The following is a 19,970-nucleotide window of genomic DNA, read 5'->3' as shown; positions in this document are numbered from 1 at the left end:
TTTGATTCTGATTTCCTCTGAGAGTCTGTTCTACAAGTATGGGGTCAACTTAAAGGAAGCGGATTTTTGTTTAATATTTTCTTCTTTTGTTAGTGCACTTAAATTACTTTCTTGTAAACTCTGCCTGTTACCTAAATGTACTAGCATTTTTGTTACCTAATTAACTTTCTTATCAGAATTCCAACCAAAAATAACAAGAAATGTAATAATGATAAGGTATCCCGCCCCCTCAAAAACAGATTTTCTTTCACGCCTTATCTCTTAGTACTGTTCTGACTTGTTTAATTAAAGTATCAAAAATTATTAGACTCAAATTATTTCTTGTTCTAGCTCTCAAATTCTCCTGAAAAACTGCTTCCTCTGCCTCTGTATTTAAACCTTTATCAGCGTGAGGCAGATGAGTTTCCACACGTATGCAACTGGTTTCTTGTAATTCAGTATAATTTTGGAGGAAAAGCCTAATTTAGCTTCTAAGTAATTAAACAAACAAATCAGATTTGGCTACTCTGGGCTACCATGAACATTTAAATACCTCTCCTTCCCTGCGCTCCCAGATCATCAAAATGAACAACATTAATGTGCAAAAAACCTTACAAAATTTTAACATGGAGACGTGAAATTCAAAGCAATGACTTTATTTATTTTTTCATTAGATGGGTGGGGGTAAAAATCAAGTTAAAACCACTAACATAAGTCGTATTAAAGGAAAGTAGTCATGTCTCTTACAGCCTTTAACGTAACTGATGCGAAAGTACCCTTACCTCACAGCATTGAGGAGAAAACTGTAAGAGATGTTGGTTATTTCTTTTCATCATACTCTGTGAAAAAAAATCCAGGTTGGAATCTGTTTACTTCTGGGGGAGCTGTGTGAGAGGTTTATTTTCTTTCAAGTCGTCAGCAATATGATCCCCTTTTGCACTATCAAGCTTGGCTATGGCAATTACCAGGCAGCCATTTTGAATTTATGCTTTATTGGAACTTCACTGCTTGCCCCTGTGTTTGCAGGATGGCTCGCTGATGTCTGTCTAGGAAGAAACAAACTGGTCTATATTTGCTTACTTCTACATTTTCTAGGTGAGTGTCCTCTATGATTGTTGTTTTCAAATTAATTGAATCAATTTTTATTTAAAAATTTAGTTTATATTATTCCCATCATGCTCTTAGGTTAAAATGTGGTAAATGAAGCAAGAATGTTGCTTCAGTTTATTTCATCCTTTGTATTATTTGAAGATATTACCTAGTAAATGTGTGTGTTAGGTGATGCTTTGATAACAATATTGCACTTATTATATTTTATAATTATTTTTTGCATGTCTATCTTCTGTACTTTTTAGAATGCGTTCCTCTCCCCCCTTCCCACCCCAAGCTCAAATTTGTGACAAATTCTATGTGACAAATTCTTTCACAAGATGAAATGTGTAAAAAGGTTTTTGAAGTTCACATAGAATAAATGTGAAATAAGTTTTCATCAAAAGGTGGTCTTTTAATTAGTCATATTAAGATTGCATATGAAGGCATGATTTCTATATTATAAATTATGGCTATATGCTAAAAAATAAATAATTTCAGACACTACGCTATCCTTTATATAAAGAAAATAAATATATCTACAAAAGTTTGGGAGTGAGGTGATTATGAGAAATCATGTTAGGGAAATATCAAGATAGTTTTTTTAATAAGGTATAGAGAGGAAATTGATGCACATCTAGAATTTTAGGCTGAAAAGTTCAAGTTGTTCTAGGCAACAAGATAGGTGAAGATACAGTGAAAACAACAATTATTGTTGTTATGTTTTTCTTCAATAAAAGGATGGGCAACCACAGGGAGAGATTACAGACAGAGAGACCAGGAAATCTCTGAATGATGGTCTTGGCAGTGGAGAAGTGTCAACCCAGGAGAGACCATGTGAAAAATTACAAAGCTTGATGACTAAATAAGGGCACAAATGCAAAGGCAGGACAAAAATTAACTCCAAGATTGTGAGCTGAGGAACTTAGAAAGGTAGGGTACTATTCACCAGTAATGAGAAGTGCAACAGAAATGAACGTTTGTGGCTGAACGAGGAAGGGATGGGTATCAGGAAACCACCGTGTTACACAATTTCAGGCAGGTGGTAAATTACCATTTATTGAATCGATCAGAGTGTGATTCATACTTGGAAATGTCATCATTGCTTAAGTTCTATGAAATAAAAACCAAGCCTCTGCATGGCACATTCTCATTCAACATTCAACAAGTATTTCTCATTGAAATGTTCTAGGATCTAGGAATGCAATGGAGAAAAAAATGAAGTATACTTTCTGGTGCAGGGAAGGAGAAAATAATCAAGTAAATAGATATACGGCACGTGGTGTTATGAAGAAAAAAAGGCTGGGTAAGGGGACAGGAAGGAATAGACAGTGACACGGCTGCTATTCTGTGGAGGTAAGTCAGGGAATGTTTTCTGTTAAGGAAACATTTAAGCGAGACCTGAATAATTACTCTTCTTAACCTGGTGACAGGTTACTACTCTACTGGCCACATCAGTAGCATTTGGTAACTTTTTGTTAAACATGGTGTCTTAGTCATCTAGTGCTGCTATAACAGAAATATCACAAGCGGATGGCTTTAACAAAGAAATTTATTCTCTCTTTTTTTTTTTTTTAATCTAGTAGGCTACAAGCCCAAATTCAGGGTGTCAGCTCCAGGAGAATGTTTTTCTCTCTCTGTCAGCTCTGGAGCAAGGTCCTTGTCACCAATCTTCCCCTGGTCGAGGAACTTCTTAGTGGAGGGACCCCAGGTCCAAAGGACGTGCTATTCTCCTGGCTCTTGTTTCTTGGCGGTCGGTATGAGGTCCCCCTGTCTCACTGCTTACTTCTCTCTTTAATATCTCAAAAGAGATTGGCTTAAAACACAACCTGATCTTGTAGATCTCTTCAACACAACTGCCAATATGCCATCTCATTAACACCATAGTGATAGAATTTACAGCACACAGGAAAATCACATCAGATGACAAAATGGTGGACAATCACACAATACTGGGAATAATGGCCTGGCAAAATTGATGCACATATTTTTGGGTGACACAATTTAATCCATAACACGTGGTAATTCCTATCAATACAAGTTCCCATGTATGTCATCAGACTAGGACTGATGTCCCAACTTCTGAATTTGGCAAACAGAAGACCAATGCGAACTCCATGTCCTTTCATTTTCTTACTGTAAGTTATTTCCTTGTGTATCTATCTGACTCAGCTGCCATCAAATTCTAACCAGTCACTAAATATCAGAGGTTCTGTCAGAAATGTCTCTTCTTTCTGAGTTGCTACAACTTTAGCTCAAAAATGCAGCTCTCTTTCTTACTTACTGTCTACCAGTAACTGCGGACTCCGGTCTGTACATCATTCTGTCACAACATTGACTTCCGAAAAAAATAAATCTACATTTTGACCCTATTATTTAAAGGATAAAATTCAAACTTATTAATTTAGTATAAAAAGTCCTTTAAAATCTATACCAAATTTGCCCCTGCAGACTTCTTTCTCAGTGCACAACCTCAACAAGGCTGAACTTCTCCTTACCTTCTTCCCTACCCTTCTAATCTTATACATGTTCTTCTTTCTACCTGAAATTGTTGCCTTCCCTCATCTTTCCACCCCATATCCAAGACTTAAAAACTCCTTCTTTTCTTTCTAGACCATACAGTGTTCGTTGCTTGCTCCTCTGTGCTCAACCATGTTTGATCATAACTATACGATTTCATTTATCACATTATAATTGTCCACCTTCATGTCTGCTCTCTCTGATGGACTCATTAGATCCTGGAGAGCAGAATGAGTGGAACTCCAACACTAAGCAGGAAATATGACACATCATGGTGCTAGATGCAGAGCTACTAAGTACATGTATGCTGATTGTGAGTACATAATAGTACTGTATCAAAGAGGACACATTTGATATGTCATAAATTTGTATTTTTATGTCATCAATTTTACAGCAGATAGAAATAAAGTCTTGATCTAGAAAAATTACATTTTCCCAAAAGATAGAAGTAAAGTGTCTTTCTTACTTACATAAAGGCATCATATGGACTAAAATGCCTTAACCTTAAATAAACGGTTGCTGCAGGAGGTAATTCTTCTGTACATTCTCTTTGGATAACCCTTTGCCTAGCCAGCCTCACATCACTGCCAGAGAAGAAGACTATGTGGTAGAGGCACAGACCCAAAAACCCATTGCCAACGAGTCAATTCCAACTCATAGCAACCATATAGGACAGAGAAGAATTTCCCATACAGTTTCCAAGGAGCAGCTGGTGGATTCAAACTGCCAACCTTCTGGTTAGCAGCCAAGGTTTTAACCACATAGTAGAGAGAGAGTTCTTGTTGTTGTTCTTAGGTGTCGTTGAGTCAGATCCAACTCATAACGACCCTGTGTACCACAGAACAAAATACCGCCTGTTCCCGCACCATCCTTAACAATCGTTGTTTTGCTTAAGCCCATTGTTGCAGCCTCTATGTCAATCCATCTTGTTAAGGGTCTTCTTCTTTTTCAGTGACCCTCTACCAAACATGATGTCCTTCTCCAGGGACCGATCCCTACTGACAACATGTCCAAAGTATGTGAGACATAGTCTCACCATCCTTGCTTCTACGGAGCATTCTGGTTATACTTCTTCCAAGACAGATTTGTTCATTCTTTTGGCAGTCCATGGTATATTCAGTATTCTTCTCCAACACCACAATTCAAAGGCATCAATTCTTCTTCAGTCTTCTTTATTCATTGTCCAGCTTTCACATGCATATGACGTGATTGAAAATACCATGGCTTGGGTCAGGCACACCTTAGTATTCAAGGTGACATCTTTGCTTTTCAACATTTTAAAGAGATCCTTTGCAGCAGATCTGCCCAATGCAATGCATCTTTTGATTTCTTGGATGCTGCTTCCACGGCTGTTGATTGTGGATCCAAGTAAAATGAAATCCTTGACAACTTCAATCTTTTCTCAGTTTACCATGATGTGGCTTATTGGTCCAGTTGTGAGGATTTTTGTTTTCTTTATGTTGATGTGTAATCCATACTGAAGGCTGCGGTCTTTGATCTTCATTAGTTAGTGCTTTAAGTTCTCTTCACTTACGGCAAGCAAGCTAACCTCCAAAGGAAACTTTGCAAATTCAATGATTTAAAGGGTCCACCCTCATGTTAAATTAATCTATTATTGAATAAGTATTAAGTGTATATATTCTTCACCTTGTGAAAACCACTTAAGGGAGATAGAAACATTAGACCCAATTTTTGCATTTAATGAGCATATAGTCTGGCTGAGGAAACAAACCACATAAAACAACTATACACAAATTTAATACCAAAAATGTTAATGCCAAAGAAACAAAAAGGACAAAGATAATACAGAAAAGTGATTTTTCACTCATCAAACTGGCAAAAAAAAAAAAAAAATTAATGATGGTAACTAGTATTGAGGACCTCCATGCATCTGTCAAGTTTGTTGTACCATGGGGGCTTGTGTGTTGCTGTGATGCTGAAATCTATGCCACCAATATTCAAATACCGGCAGGGTTACCCATGGCGGACAGGTTTCAGCTGCACTTCCAGACTAAGACAGACTAGGAAGAAGGACCCAGCTACTTCTGAAAAGAATTAGCCAGTGAAAACCTTGTGAATAGCAGCAGAACATTGTCTGATATAGTGCTGGAAGATAGGCCCCTAAGGTGGGAAGACACTCAAAATACAACTGGGGGAGAGCTGCCTCCTCAAAGTAGAGTCGAGCTTAATGGCATGGATGGAGTCAAGCTTTCAGGACCTTCTTTGCTGATGTGGCATGACTCAAAATGACAAGAAACAGCTGCAAGCATCCATTAATAATCAGAATGTGGAATGTACAAAGTATGAATCTAGGAAAATTGGGAATAATCAAAAATGAAAGGACATATAAACATTGATATCCTAGGCATTAGTAGCGGAAATGGACTGGTATTGGCCATTTTGAATCAGACAATTGTATGGTCTACTATGCTGGGAATGACAACTTGAAGAGGAATGGCATTGTATTCATCGTCAAAAAGAACGTTTCAAGATCTGTTCTGAAGTACAATGCTGTCAGTGATAGGATAATATCCATTCGTCTACAATAAAAAAAAAGATAAGACCAGTTAATACGACTGTTATTCAAATTTATGCACCAGTCACTAAGGACAAAGATAAAGAAATTGAAGATTTTTACCCATTCATTCTGCAGTCTGAAATTGATTGAACATGCAATCAGGATGCATTGATAACTACTGATGTTTGGATCATGAAAGTTGGAAACAAGGAAGAACGATTGGTAGTTGGAAAATATGGCCTTGGTGATGGAAAGGATGCCAGAGATCGCATGATAGAGTTTTGCAAGACCAATGATTTCTTCATTGCCAATACTTTTTCTTACAACATAAATGGTGAGTATACACGTGGAGCTTGTCAGATGGAATACACAGGAATCAAATCAACTACATCTGTGGAATAAGACAATGGAAAAGCTCAGTATCATCAGTCAGAACAAGGCCAGAGGCCAACTGTGAAACAGACCATCAATTGCTCATACGCAAGTTCAAGCTGAAACTGAAGAAAATTAAAACAAGTCCACAAGAGGCAAAGTACAAACAAATATATCCCACCCGAATTTAGAGACTGTCTCGAGAATAGATTTGGCCCATTGAACACTAATGACCAAAGACCAGATGAGTTGTGTAATGACATCAAGGACATCATACATGAAGAAAGCAAGAGGCCATTAAAAAGACAGGAAAGAAAAAAAAGACCAAAATGGATGTCAAGAGACTCTGACACTTGCTCTTGAACATCTAGTAGCAAAACCAAGTGGAAGAAATGATGAAGTAAAAGAACTGAACAGAAGATTTCAAAGGGTGGCTTGAGAAGACAAAGTGAAGTATTATAATGGCATGTGCAAAGACCTGGAGTTAGAAAACCAAACAGGAAGAACATACTCAGCAATTCTCAAGCCAAAAGAACTGAAGAAAAAACTCAAGGCTTGATTTGCAATATTGAAGGATTCTATGGGGAAAATATTAAATGATGCAGGAAGCCTCAAAAGAAGATGGAAGGAGTACACAGAATAACTATACCAAAAAGAATTGGTTGACTTTCAACTTTTCCAGGAGGTAGCATCTGATCAGGAGCTAATGGTGCTGAAGAAAGAGGTCCAAGCTGCACTGAAGATATTGGCAAAAAACAAGGACCCAGGAATTGACAGAATAGCAACTGAGATGTTTCCACAAATGGAAGCGGTGCTGGAAGTACTCACTAGTCTATGCCAAGAAATTTGGAAGATACCTACCTGGCCAACCAACTGGAAGAGATCCATATTTATGCCTATTCCAAAGAAAGGTGATCCAACTGCGGAAATTACCAAACAATATCATTAATATCACATGCAATGAAAATTCTGCTGAGGATCATTCAAAAGTGCTGTGACAGTATATTGACAGGGAACTACCAGAAAATTCAAACCGGATTCAGCAGAGGCCATGGAACCAGGGGTTTCATTGCTAATGTCAGATGGGTCCTGACTGAAAGCAGAGAATACTAGAAAGATGTTTACCTGTTTTTTATTGACTATGCAAAGGCATTCAACTGTGGATCATAACAAAGCATGAATAACATTGCAAAGAATGGGAATTCCAGAACACTTAATTGTGCTCACGCGGAACCTATATAATAGACTAAGAGGCTATTATGTCATTCAAACAACAATGGGATACTTCGTGGTTTGAATTCAGGAAAGTTGTACGCAAGGGTTCTATCCTTTTACCACACTTACTCAATCTGTATGCTGAGCAGATAATCCAAGAAGCTGGAGTATATGAGTAAGAATGTGACACCAGGATTGAAGGAAGAGTCATTAACAACCTGCATCATGCAGATGATACAACCTTGCTTGCTGAAAGTGAAGAGGACTTGAAGCACTTATTGATGAAGATCAAAGACCATAGCCTTCAGTATGGATTACACATCAACATAAAGAAAGCAAAAATCCTCACAACTGGACCAATAAGCAGCATCATAAACGGAGAAAAGATTGAAGTTGTCAAGGATTTCATTTTACTTGGATCTACAATCAACACCCATGGAAGCAGCAGTGAAGAAATCAAAAGATGCATTGCACTGGGCAAATCTGCTGCAAAGGACCTCTTTAAAATGTTGAAAAGCAAAGATGTCACCTTGAATACTAAGGTGTGCCTGACCCAAGGCATGGTGTTTTTCAATCGCCTCATATGCATGGGATAGCTGGACAATGAATAAGGAAGACAGACGAGGAATTGATGACTTGGAATTATGGTGTTGGCAAAGAATATTGAGTATACCATGGACTTCCAAAAGAACAGACAAATCTGTCTTAGAAGAATTACAGCCAGAATGTCCCTTAGAAGCAAGGACGGCGAGACTATGTCTCACATACTTTGGACATGTTATCAGGAGGGATCAGTTTTTGGAGAAGGATTGACATAGAGGCTGCAACAATGGGCTCAAACAGTGATTATGAGAATGACACAGGATTGGGCAGTGTTTCATTCTGTTGTACACTATGCGTCACTATGAGTCGGAACCGACTGGACAGCACCTAACAACAACACAGTATTGAGGAAGGCCCTCTCACAAAATGATGATAGGAGTTTAAATTGTTATATTTCTAAAGGACATTTTCTCAATGGTATTAAAAAGCCATGACGACATGAATAACTTTGACTAAGAACTTAGGCTAAGGAAATAATCAAAGATTTGTACAAAATTCATGTATATGGATATTTTGTATTCATGAAAAACAACTGAAAAGGAATTCCTAAAGAAATTATGATTAGAATGCCACATCATTATTAGAAATTATTTTGAAAAAGAATATGATCTTAGAAATTGTTTATGTTGTTTGGTTGTTGTTGTTGTCGTTGTTAGGTGCTGTCGAGTCAGTTCGAACTCATAGCAACCCTATGCACAACAGAACGAAACACTGCCTGGTCCAGCACCATCCTTACAACCATTGTTATGCTTGAGCTCATTGTTGCAGCCCCTGTGTCAATCCACCTTGTTGAGGGTCTTCCTCTTTTCTGCTGACCCTGTACTCTGCCAAGCATGATGTCCTTCTCCAGGGACCAATCCCTCCTGACAGTATGTCCAAAGTATGTAAGACGTGGTCTCGCCATCCTTGCCTGTAAGGAGCATTCTGGCCGCACTTCTTCCAAGACAGATTTGTTCATTCTTTTGGCAGTGCATGGTATATTCAATGTTCTTCACCAATACCACAATTCAAAGGCATCAATTCTTCTTCGGTCTTCCTTATTCATTGTCCAGCTTTCACACCCATATGATGTGATTAAAAGTACCATGGCTTGGCTCAGGTGCACTTTAGTCTTCAGGGTGACATCTTTGCTCTTCAACACTTTAAAGAGGTCCTTTGCGGCAGATTTGCCCAATGCAATGCGTCTTTTGATTTCTTGACTGCCGCTTCCATGGCTGTTGATTGTGGATCCAAATAAAAAGAAATCCTTGACAACTTCAATCTTTTCTCCGTTTATCATGATGTTGCTCACTGGTCCAGTTGTGAGGATTTTTGTTTTCTTTATGTTGATGTGTAATCCATACTGAAGGCTGTGGTCTTTGATCTTCATTAGTAAGTGCTTCAAGTCCTCTTCACTTACAGCAAGCAAGGTTGTGTCATCTGCATAACGCAGGTTGTTAATGAGTCTTCCTCCAATCCTGATGCTCCGTACTTCTTCACATAGTCCAGCTTCTCGTATCATTTGCTCAGCATACAGATTGAATAGGTATGGTGAACGATTACACCCCTGACACGCACCTTTCTTGACTTTAAGCCAATCAGTATCCCCTTGTTCCATCCAAACAACTGCCCCTTGATTTATGTAAAGGCTCCTCATGAGCACAATTAAGTGTTCTGGAATTCCCATTCTTCGCAGTGTTATCCATAGTTTGTTATGATCCACACAGTCGAATGCCTTTGCATAGTCAATAAAACACAGGTAAACATCCTTCTGGTATTCTCTGCTTTCAGCCAGGATCCATCTGACATCAGCAATGATATCCCTGGTTCCATGTCCTCTTCTGAAACCGGCCTGAATTTCTGGCAGTTCCCTGTTGATATACTGCTGTAGCCGTTTATGAATGATCTTCAGCAAAATTTTGCTTGCATGTGATATTAATGATATTGTTCTATAATTTCCACATTTGGTTGGATCACCTTTCTTGGGAATAGGCATAAATATGGATCTCTTCCAGTCCGTTGGCCAGGAAGCTGTCTTCCATATTTCTTGGCACAGACGAGTGAGCACCTCCAGTGCTGCATCTGTTTGTTGAAACATCTCAATTGATATTCCATCAATTCCTGGAGCCTTGTTTTTCACCAGTGCCTTCAGAGCAGCTTGGACTTCTTCCTTCAGAACCATCGGTTCCTGATCATATGCCACCTCTTGAAATGGTTGAATATCAACTAATTCTTTTTGGTATAATGACTTTATATATTCCTTCCATCTTCTTTTGATGCTTCCTGCGTCGTTTAATATTTTCCGCATGGAATCCTTCACTATTGCAACTCGAGGCTTGAATTTTTTCTTCAGTTCTTTCAGCTTGAGAAATGCTGAGCGTGTTCTTCCCTTTTGGTTTTCCATCTCCAGCTCTTTGCACATGTCATTATGATGCTTTGCTTTGTCTTCTCGAGAAGCCCTTTGAAATCTTCTGTTCAGTTCTTTTACTTCATCAATTCTTCCTTTTTCTTTAGCTGCTCGACACTCAAGAGCAAGTTTCAGAGTCTCCTCTGACATCCATCTTGGTCTTTTCTTTCTTTCCTGTCTTTTCAATGACCCTTTGCTTTCTTCATGGATGATGTCCTTGATCTCATTCCACAACTCGTCTGGTCTGCGGTCATAGTGTTCAATGCGTCAAATCTATTCTTGAGATGGTCTCTAAATTCAGATGGGATATACTCAAGGTCATATTTTGGCTCTGATGGACTTGCTCTGATTTTCTTCAGTTTCGGCTTGAACTTGCATATGAGCAATTGATGGTCTGTTCCACAGTCGGCCCCTGGCCTTGTTCTGACTGATGATATTGAGCTTTTCCATCATCTCTTTCCACAGATGTAGTCAATTTGATTTCTGTGTGCTCCATCTGGCAAGGTCCATGTGTATAGTCACCGTTTATGTTGATGAAAGAAGGTATTTGCAATGAAGAAGTCATTGGTCTTGCAAAATTCTGTCATTCGATATCCAGCATTGTTTCTATTACCAAGGCCATATTTTCCAACTACAGATCCTTCTTCTTTGTTTCCAGCTTTCACATTCCAATCGCCAGTAATTATCAATACATCTTGATTGCATGTTCGATCGATTTCAGACTGCAGCAGCTGATAAAAATCTTCTGTTTCTTCATCTTTGGCCCTAGTGGTTGGTGCTTAAATTTAAATAATAGTCTCATTAACTGGTCTTCTTTGTAGGCGTATGGATATGATACTATCACTGACAGCGTTGTACTTCAGGATAGAACTTGAAACGTTCTTTTTGACGGTGAATGCAATGCCATTCCTCTTCGAGTTGTCATTCCCAGCATAGTAGACTATATGATTATCTGATTCAAAATGGCCAATGCCAGTGCATTTCAGCTCATTAATGCCTAGGATATCGATGTTTATGTGTTCCATTTCATTTTTGATGATTTCCAATTTTCCTAGATTCATACTTTGTACATTCCAGGTTCCGATTATTAATGGATGTTTGCAGCTGTTTCTTCTCATTTTGAGTCGTGCCACATCAGCAAATGAAGGTTCCAAAAGCTTTACTCCATCCACGTCATTAAGGTCGACTCTACTTTGAGGAGGCAGCTCTTCCCCGGTCATGTTTTGAGTGCCTTCCAACCTGGGGGGCTCATCTTCCAGCACTATATCAGACAATGTTCTGCTGCTATTCATAAGGTTTTCACTGGCTAATGCTTTTCAGAAGTAGACTGCCAGGTCCTTCTTCCTAGTCTGTCTTAGTCTGGAAACCCAGCTGAAACCTGACTTCCATGGGTGACCCTGCTGGTATCTGAATACTGGTGGCATAGCTTCCAGCATCACAGCAACACACAAGCCCCCACAGTATGACAAACTGACAGACATGTGGGAGTGTTGTTTGGTTATGTTAAAAGAAATCAACAGCATAATCTCAATTTATTATTTAAGTAAAACACATTAATAAAATTACAATAATAAAGGCTGTCTCTTTGTCATGAGATTATGGGCCTTTTATATTATTCTGGGTGCTTTTCTAAATTTTTCAAATTTTTGGAAATCAGAATGCATTACTTTTATAATCTGATGGGGAAAATGCTACTTGAAAAAAATGATTTGATCACTTGGCAATAGAAATTCCAAAAAGAGGGAGATTGTACTGGATTGCTGTCTAGCATAGGGCAAGTCACTTAACGTCATTTAGCCTGTTTCTTCATTTGAAAAACTGAAATAACAACATCACAAACTTTTTCCAAGGTGGAACAATATAGGATGTGAAAATAGTTTGCAAAATATAAAGACCTTAACAAAAGCAAGGAATTGAATTATATTTTTAAAGTCCTCAAGTGTGGTCCCTGTGAGGTGGATGTGAGAAGGATGCTCAGCCCTCCTTTGTCCTCCTCTCCTTCCCACTGGGGTATGTTACCCTGTTCACACTTCTCTCTACTCCCAACCTTCTCACCTCTGTGTGTGGAGGTGAGTTTCTTAAAAAACACAAGCACCCACCTGCATGAGAAGTGAAGAAAGGGAAAGTAGGAAAGAGAAAGAGAGGTTATGTTCTCATCTATTTAGAATAATATTCTTCTTAAAATGTTTCATTTAACAGGCTTCTGAGGTGTCTGAGACCATCGAGTTTTCTATCACTCTACTGATTAAGAACAAATGACACTTGTTAAAGGTGGTTTTCTCTGGGGGTGAAATTAGTCATCTTAATTTCCTACTTGAGGCATTTCTGAATTGTTTTAATTTTGTTAAAATAGACATGATTTGCTTATACATTGTTCAAACTTGAGGAAAACAAGCTAGAATTCTGGATTAGTTGAACACTTATTGAAGTCATACTTAGAAAAAAGCAGGCTATCCCCAAAATTTCAACAATTAATGTCAATATTTTAATAAGACAACAACGTAATGATGTAATTTCAGAGTTGATTTGGTAGTTTGATTTGTCTATGCCATATTTATTCCCCTTTTTACTCTACCTACAGGTACTGCTTTGTTATCTGTGGTTGCTTTTCCCTCAGAAGACTTCTATATGGGCTCTTACCACATGATTAATAACATAACAAAGAAGGAGCAGAAGAGACTGTTTTAGGTCGCAATCTTGACCATCTGCCTAGGCACAGAAGGAGTAAGAGCCATCGTTTGTCCACTGGGCGCTTATGGCCTCCAGGAGTATGGATCAAAGAAACAAATGTCATTTTTTAACTGGTAGATAACACCACTTAGGAGAGGAAACAGGTCTCTGACATTCTTTTTCTTTAGGGATTTCTCACTGTTTGCTTTCTGGTCCCATTTGGATGGTGGTCTTTCAGTCTTGGTCACTCTTTGGGCTGGGTAAGCAGCAATGTGAGATGCCTGTAACAATGACTCAGTCACTTATTATGGGAACATATGGTCAGGTACAGACCAATACAGCTTACCAGCACCTTCCCGAGACACTTTGATACATTTATCCTGCAAATAAACAGGTGTGAAGTGATTTACCATGTTAGATAGAATGTGGCTTTGGAACTAAACTAGCCTGGGTGGAAGTCTCAACTCTACTTAATAGAAGCCACCTGACCTTGACCAAGTCATTCATTCTCTGTAAGCTTCAGTATATTCATTTGTAAAAGAGGATAATAAAACCTTTGCTTAAGTCTTACTAGAGGTAATAGTATATATGTTGCTGGCAGAGAACCTGGCACATAGTAATCTGTAGATGGTAATCAATAGACGGTAGCTGTTATTATTATATTCACATTGTAATAGACTAATTTGGCAGGGATTATAAATCCATAGGACAATTCAGAGATAAGATGAGAAGGATGGGAGAAGTATTTTACAATTCATTAAAGCATCAGTCAGCACCTCTGTTTCTCACGCACCTTATCCCCAACACCTTGAAGAGTTTGTATTCCATGAAAACCAAACTGCCTTTCTGTGAATCTTTGTCTCTCATAATGAGTTCTTACACAGTTTGTGTGTTTTTTAAGAAACTGATTTCTATTACTAAATATAAATGCCAGAAAAAAATTGAAACATAGATTTAAAAGGAAAGCAGTTCAGCATTTAGTGTAGAATTTCTTTGTTGTTGTTATTCATCAGTGGACATAAATAGATCTGAGATACATTGTCTTCTGTTCCTTCTTTTCGGTGAAATGGGTTGCCAACATTTTTCCAAAATATTCTGAGTCTTTCCATCCATGTTAACAAGAGATCAAAACAGTGTACAGATAGCATGAAACAACATATTTAAAGAAAATTTATATTAAAGCATTAAACAAAAAGTTAAAATAAATATTTTCTGGGATATATGTAGCCATCTAAGGCAGTTTCTTCCTTCTTTCCTTCCTCTTTCCCTCTTTCTTTTCTCTCTTTTTTCCAATTATATTAATATTACCAAGCACTCAGGCCTGTTTTGGATTAAGTCCAAATGTCAGAGAATAATGCAGTTTTACCAAAGGTGGAAGGGATTCTTTAGTTCTTCATAGCAAATTCTGCCTTCTTGACCTGCCCAAAGGAGAAAGAAAAATCCTTCTTTTTTATTCTATTCGGAGGTTTTAATCCTTAATTAGCAACATCATTTTGATTAAATAAGACTCTGGAGGATTAAGACTGGAGAGCAATCAGTTGTTCTGAAAGATAGCTCTGGAGAATTTATTGTACTGTGGTCTTAGTCATTCAGAGTTGTGTTTAATCAAAGTGACATTTCTCAGTGTTGGTTACAAAGGAGACATTACATGAATGAAATACTTCTCTTGGGAAATGGAGAGTATTCCCAACAGATCCATGCTTTAGGACTTTGGGAAGAGGGATGGGGAATAGGTAAAAATGAATTTCTGCAGCTGTGAGGAGCCAAGGCAAATTTCAGATGAACACATTTAGATTTTTGTTTTTTATTATTTCCTAATTTCATTAAAATCTTTGATAAAAAGGATCAGGCAGTGTTTTAAAAAGCTAAAGTTAAAGCACCTAGAAATGTATAGAAGAATCAGGGTGTTATTTTTTTAACTTGATAAAGACTATTTGGATGGTAAGTTCTGGAAGGCTGAATCTGAGTGGATTTGCCTTTTGTTGTTCTTGTTTTGTTTTCAACTGGAATACTAAACTACAGGAAAATTTTATGAACAGCCACATGTTGCAGTTTATAATACTGATTGCTGATGCTACTCCTCTATACTGCAGGGGTGGGTGACAAGATGGACGGAGACCCTGCCGGGCAGCCAGGCAACTGCAGAAACCTGGCGCTGTCAGGAGTTTCACTGGCCTTCGCCAAGTTCCCTAAGCTCTCAGAACCTCAGGTCTTTCAACCCCAAAATAAGAATGTCTCAGAGGGCTGATGTATAGTTTATACATAAAGTGTCCTAGCACATAATAGGTGTTCAAATCATGATAGCTATAATTACTATTATTATTAATATATGATGAATAAATCATCAGGTAAAATCATTGCCTAATCAATGCTGATAAAGAGAAAACCCATCTTTAAGATGAGCAGCACATTAATTCATATTCTATTTCCCTATGTCAGACATGCCCAGAAATTATAAGCTTGGTTAATATAATGAATTTCAGTAGTACCTTAAAAAAAAAAAAACACACCACTTGAATCTATAACCACTTGGAGGCTGCATCCAGTCCTATTTTCAGCACAGATGTCAGATGTTCATAGTTACTGGACCTTTAATGAGATGTGTCATTGCATCTCTACCACCTAAAGCTTCCCAATGATCATGTTAAATAGTATAGACTGGAAATCTTAGGCATTGAAAGCACTACTTCCGAGTAGAGCTGCCAAATGTAGGTGAGAAAACCACTCCAGCCAACATTACCATCTGGTACTGGATCTTCCTCAACTGAGTACTTCATTGAAAGAATAAAGCTAAACTCCCTGAAATCAAGAGGTGGGATAATCTGCCAACATCCTTGTGCCATTATCCAGATTGGAACCTGACTCTTTCAATGTTTTCCAAAATCTGAGATGTACAATTAAGAGTTACCACACTGGAGATCATCTAGGTAAATACACCTGTGCAGATTCTTCCCCAGAAGCCAAGGGAAGGTAGATAATTAAGTCTGCTCATGGCCATGATTTTAAATTCTACCAAAATTAACCTCAAATCTTGCTTCAGTGTTTTTCTCCATACTTCACCTGATAATTTGCATTTCATCTGCATATCATAGTCTGTTGCTAACGGGTTAGCAGAATGAATTATACATGATTAAAGGCCCTAATAGAGTATTGGTAAAGTTCTTGAAAAAAAGTCTAGAAATTGATTTATTCTTTCCCAGAAATTTTGAATATCTGGTACTCAAATTGACCCTGCATGATACCTGTCTCATAACGAAATGTTTCTGATTTCAGTGCTTACTCAAATTTAATTTTAATTTTTTATCTTAAGGAAACGCTAGAGGTAAAAATTTATTAACCCACAGTATTTTCCTCAAGCTGTTTTAATATTCACCTAAGCATTGTTTGAGAGCAGTGATTGTTAATCCTAGATGAGCATGACGACCACCAAGGACTCTTAAAAAAATACTGGTGGCTGGGCCCCACCACCAGAGATTCTGGTTACAATGGTTCGTGATGGGGCCCAGACGCCAGGAATCTTGTTCTTTAAGCTGCCTAAGTAATTGGAAAGGCGCCTTCGTGGCACAAATGGTTAAGCACTCGGCTAGTAATCAAAAGATTGGCAGTTCGAACCCACCTAGCAGCTCTGCAAAAGAACAATTTGTTATTCTGCTTCTGTAAAGATTATAGCCAGAAAAAAAACCCTACGAGGCTGTTCTACTCTATTACATGGGTTCACTATGAGTTGAAAACTCCACCACACCTAACAACAATAACAAATAGTTAAGAGCCCCTGGATGGTGCCAACGGTTAAGATCTGAGCTACTAACCAAAAGGTCAGAGGTTTAAATTCATCCAGAGGCACCTCAGAAGAAAGGCCAGGCAATCTTCTTCTGAAAGATCAGCCACTGAAAACTCTCCAGAGCACAATTCTACTTTGACACTCTTGGGGTTGCCATGAGTTGGAAATAACTACACGGCCACTGGTAACATAAAGTTGAGAACACTGCTCAGTGTTGCCTGATTTTAAGAATTACTTGGGGGCCTTGTTAGAAAATGTTTCTCAGGTTCCCTCACCAAAATTCCTGAATCAGAATTTCCTGGGAAGACAGCCAGAAATGTGCATTTTTAACAAATATTTCAGATGATCCAGAAGATCAAGTAAATTTTGAAAACAATTCTGCAGCAATAAGGAAAGGGGATTTCAAATGCAGTTTAGAGATAGCATTGAAAAGAATGGGTTGAGTTTGCCTACTGTGTGCCACCAGACTCCTTTGAAAATTTTTTAGTGTATCGCAGCAACTTTTCGCCACACTTAGAAATCGACCTGATTGAGAATTCTCTATCATCCTTGTAAAGAGAGAAACAAACTATAAATCTACATGTATTTTGCAATAGTAAAGTCACAGTTTACAAGGCATATTTTAGTCAACGAATTCAAAGCAGTTCACCAAATAATCTTATTCGTATTCATAATAGCCTCTGAGTTGCATACTGAGCCAAAAACCAAAACCAAGCCCTCTGCGACTGACTCATAATCGCCCTACAAGGACAGAATAGAAGTGCCCACAGGGTTTCCAAGGTTGTAAATCATTAGGGAAGCAGACTGCTGCATCTTCCTCCCATCGCCTGCAAATAGCTTTGAAAAAAAAAAAATCACTAGCCTTTCCAAAACTTTATTTGCATTGATTCTAGCCAAGTTTAACAAATGCTGTCATCTCACCTTAATAACAATAGGCATCTCCTTCTTGACCATTGCCAAAATTTGTACACCTTCAGGAAATGCGTTCAGAATTCCACTCCAAACATATTACCGTTGAAACTAAAGAAAACTGAAAAAGAGAGCTATTTCTTCCATTTCTTAAGGCTCTCACTGCCTCTTGTTTTTTTTTATTAAGCCCTGCTTGATCTATTTTAAGCTTGGTAGGTACATGAGTCGAGACTTATTTTCAACAGAAAACTCTTAAGACATATGGTAGTTCCAAGATTTTAAAAGCAAAAAGTAAGAAAATGATACATGTAAATAACTGCTAAAACTGAGGTGTTGATGAAAGCAAGGGGAAGAGGGAGAGAAAGAGGGTGAAAACAGGTCAAAGAATGAGTCTGAGAGAGCACGAGTAAGAGAAAGTGAAGCACTCCTCCAAATTTCTTAGCTAAGAATAAAACTTTTACTTTGATCTTGCTGTCTGTTCACCAAAATCAATGATCTTCCTTTTAAAAATCATCTTTCCTTTAACAGCACTGCTGGAAAAAAAAAAATTACAGATAAAAAGGAAGAACTCTAAAATTTCTACTTACTCCTTCTTCTAATTCATGACTGCCAGAGCATTCTTGGAAGTAGTTCAGTGGGTCAATGGTCATGCTAAATAAGTAATAATTGACAACAGTCATTCACTAATATATCAGCCCTCAAGTGACTCTCCTAAAGTTGGTTTATCCCATTGAAGATCACAAATCTGCTTGTAAATTATCTCGGTATTGTTCAGTGTAGAACAAAATATTCTCTGTCATCTTTACATTGTCCACTGATGTTGTGAAGAGCAGAAAGTTTACCTCTCCTCTTTGATACCGTCTCAAGTTATGAAAGACCTTTGAAACCATTTCTCTTAAAATTGCTTAAAAGAAATCTGAACCATGTCAAGAGCAGACAATCTAAGAAATGACAAAGACATCTGAGTAACTTTAAAATTATTACTAAATAAGGTGAATTTTTAAAATAAGTAATTTCAAAAGGATTACTGAGATTTGCAGCAACAAGTTTTTTGTTATTTGTATTCAACACTGGAATCGTGAAGACAAAAAAAAAAATTACCACTTCTATCCATTCTCAGTTATTTGCAGTTCCCAGTCTGTATTTAAAAGTAAAGAAACATATTTTTACTGCTGCGTTCAATTTTCCTTAATCATTGGCATTTGTTTTGCTTTAGTGCTTTGCTCTCTGACTTTCTGGGTGAGAAGTGCTTTATACATTTGATTTGCTAGTGAGCTATGAGATGAAAGGAGTCTTAATGGTGAGTTTGAAGACTGTGGATTTTTATTTCATTTATTGTTTTACAGTTGATACATATACATTTCACCCTTAAATATCTGTGGCTTGTCCTGTCCGTGGATCAACAAAGACATACATAAAACATGCTTGTATTGGGTGATTCTTTTAGAAAATTACACAATCAAATAGAGTAGGTGGCATTTGTTAAAATACATTTAGTACTTTATGTGAAATCTCCTCCTATATATAGGTATTCAGCACTATAATTCTTTGGTCTCTAACCACCTTTCAAAAGATTTAAGTCTCAGAATAATTGTAATTTTCCTTGACCCTCTTTAGAGCAATTCGGTTTTACATCACCATGTAGTATACTGAAGAGTCCTCTTGGATTTTCTCAACAATGCTTAACGTTTAAAAAAAAAATTTTTTTAAAGGTTTCCTAAAGATTGAATAGTAACATCCCAAAAGAACTATAACATTGCTTTCAGCTCCAGCTTCTCTCACCACAACTCAAGTGTACAGCTTGCAGCAGTATGAAAGGATGACCTGACGCTGAGCCTATGGACTCTATTCAGTCATTCTAGAAAATTCTAACTTAGTACTTTGCCTACTTTGTGATAAATGAATTTCCATTAGTGGATTACAGTAAA

At 37.7% G+C, this 19,970-nt stretch overlaps 1 protein-coding gene across 1 annotated transcript in view; it reads left to right on the top strand.

Annotated features, from left to right (window-relative positions):
* The first annotated feature begins 715 nt into the window (after positions 1-715).
* The window catches only part of SLC15A5 (solute carrier family 15 member 5), a 108,871-nt gene continuing 89,616 nt past the window's right edge, over positions 716-19,970 (top strand). Inside the window, 5 exon segments of the mRNA XM_049884841.1 lie at positions 716-823; positions 825-1,074; positions 13,264-13,486; positions 14,991-15,085; positions 15,446-15,561. Of these exon segments, the coding sequence (XP_049740798.1) occupies positions 716-823; positions 825-1,074; positions 13,264-13,486; positions 14,991-15,085; positions 15,446-15,561 (792 nt within the window).

This window comes from Elephas maximus, chromosome 4, assembly GCF_024166365.1.
Source record: "Elephas maximus indicus isolate mEleMax1 chromosome 4, mEleMax1 primary haplotype, whole genome shotgun sequence".
Classification (NCBI taxonomy): Eukaryota; Metazoa; Chordata; class Mammalia; order Proboscidea; family Elephantidae; genus Elephas; species Elephas maximus.
This window is presented reverse-complemented; position numbering and strand designations above follow the sequence as displayed.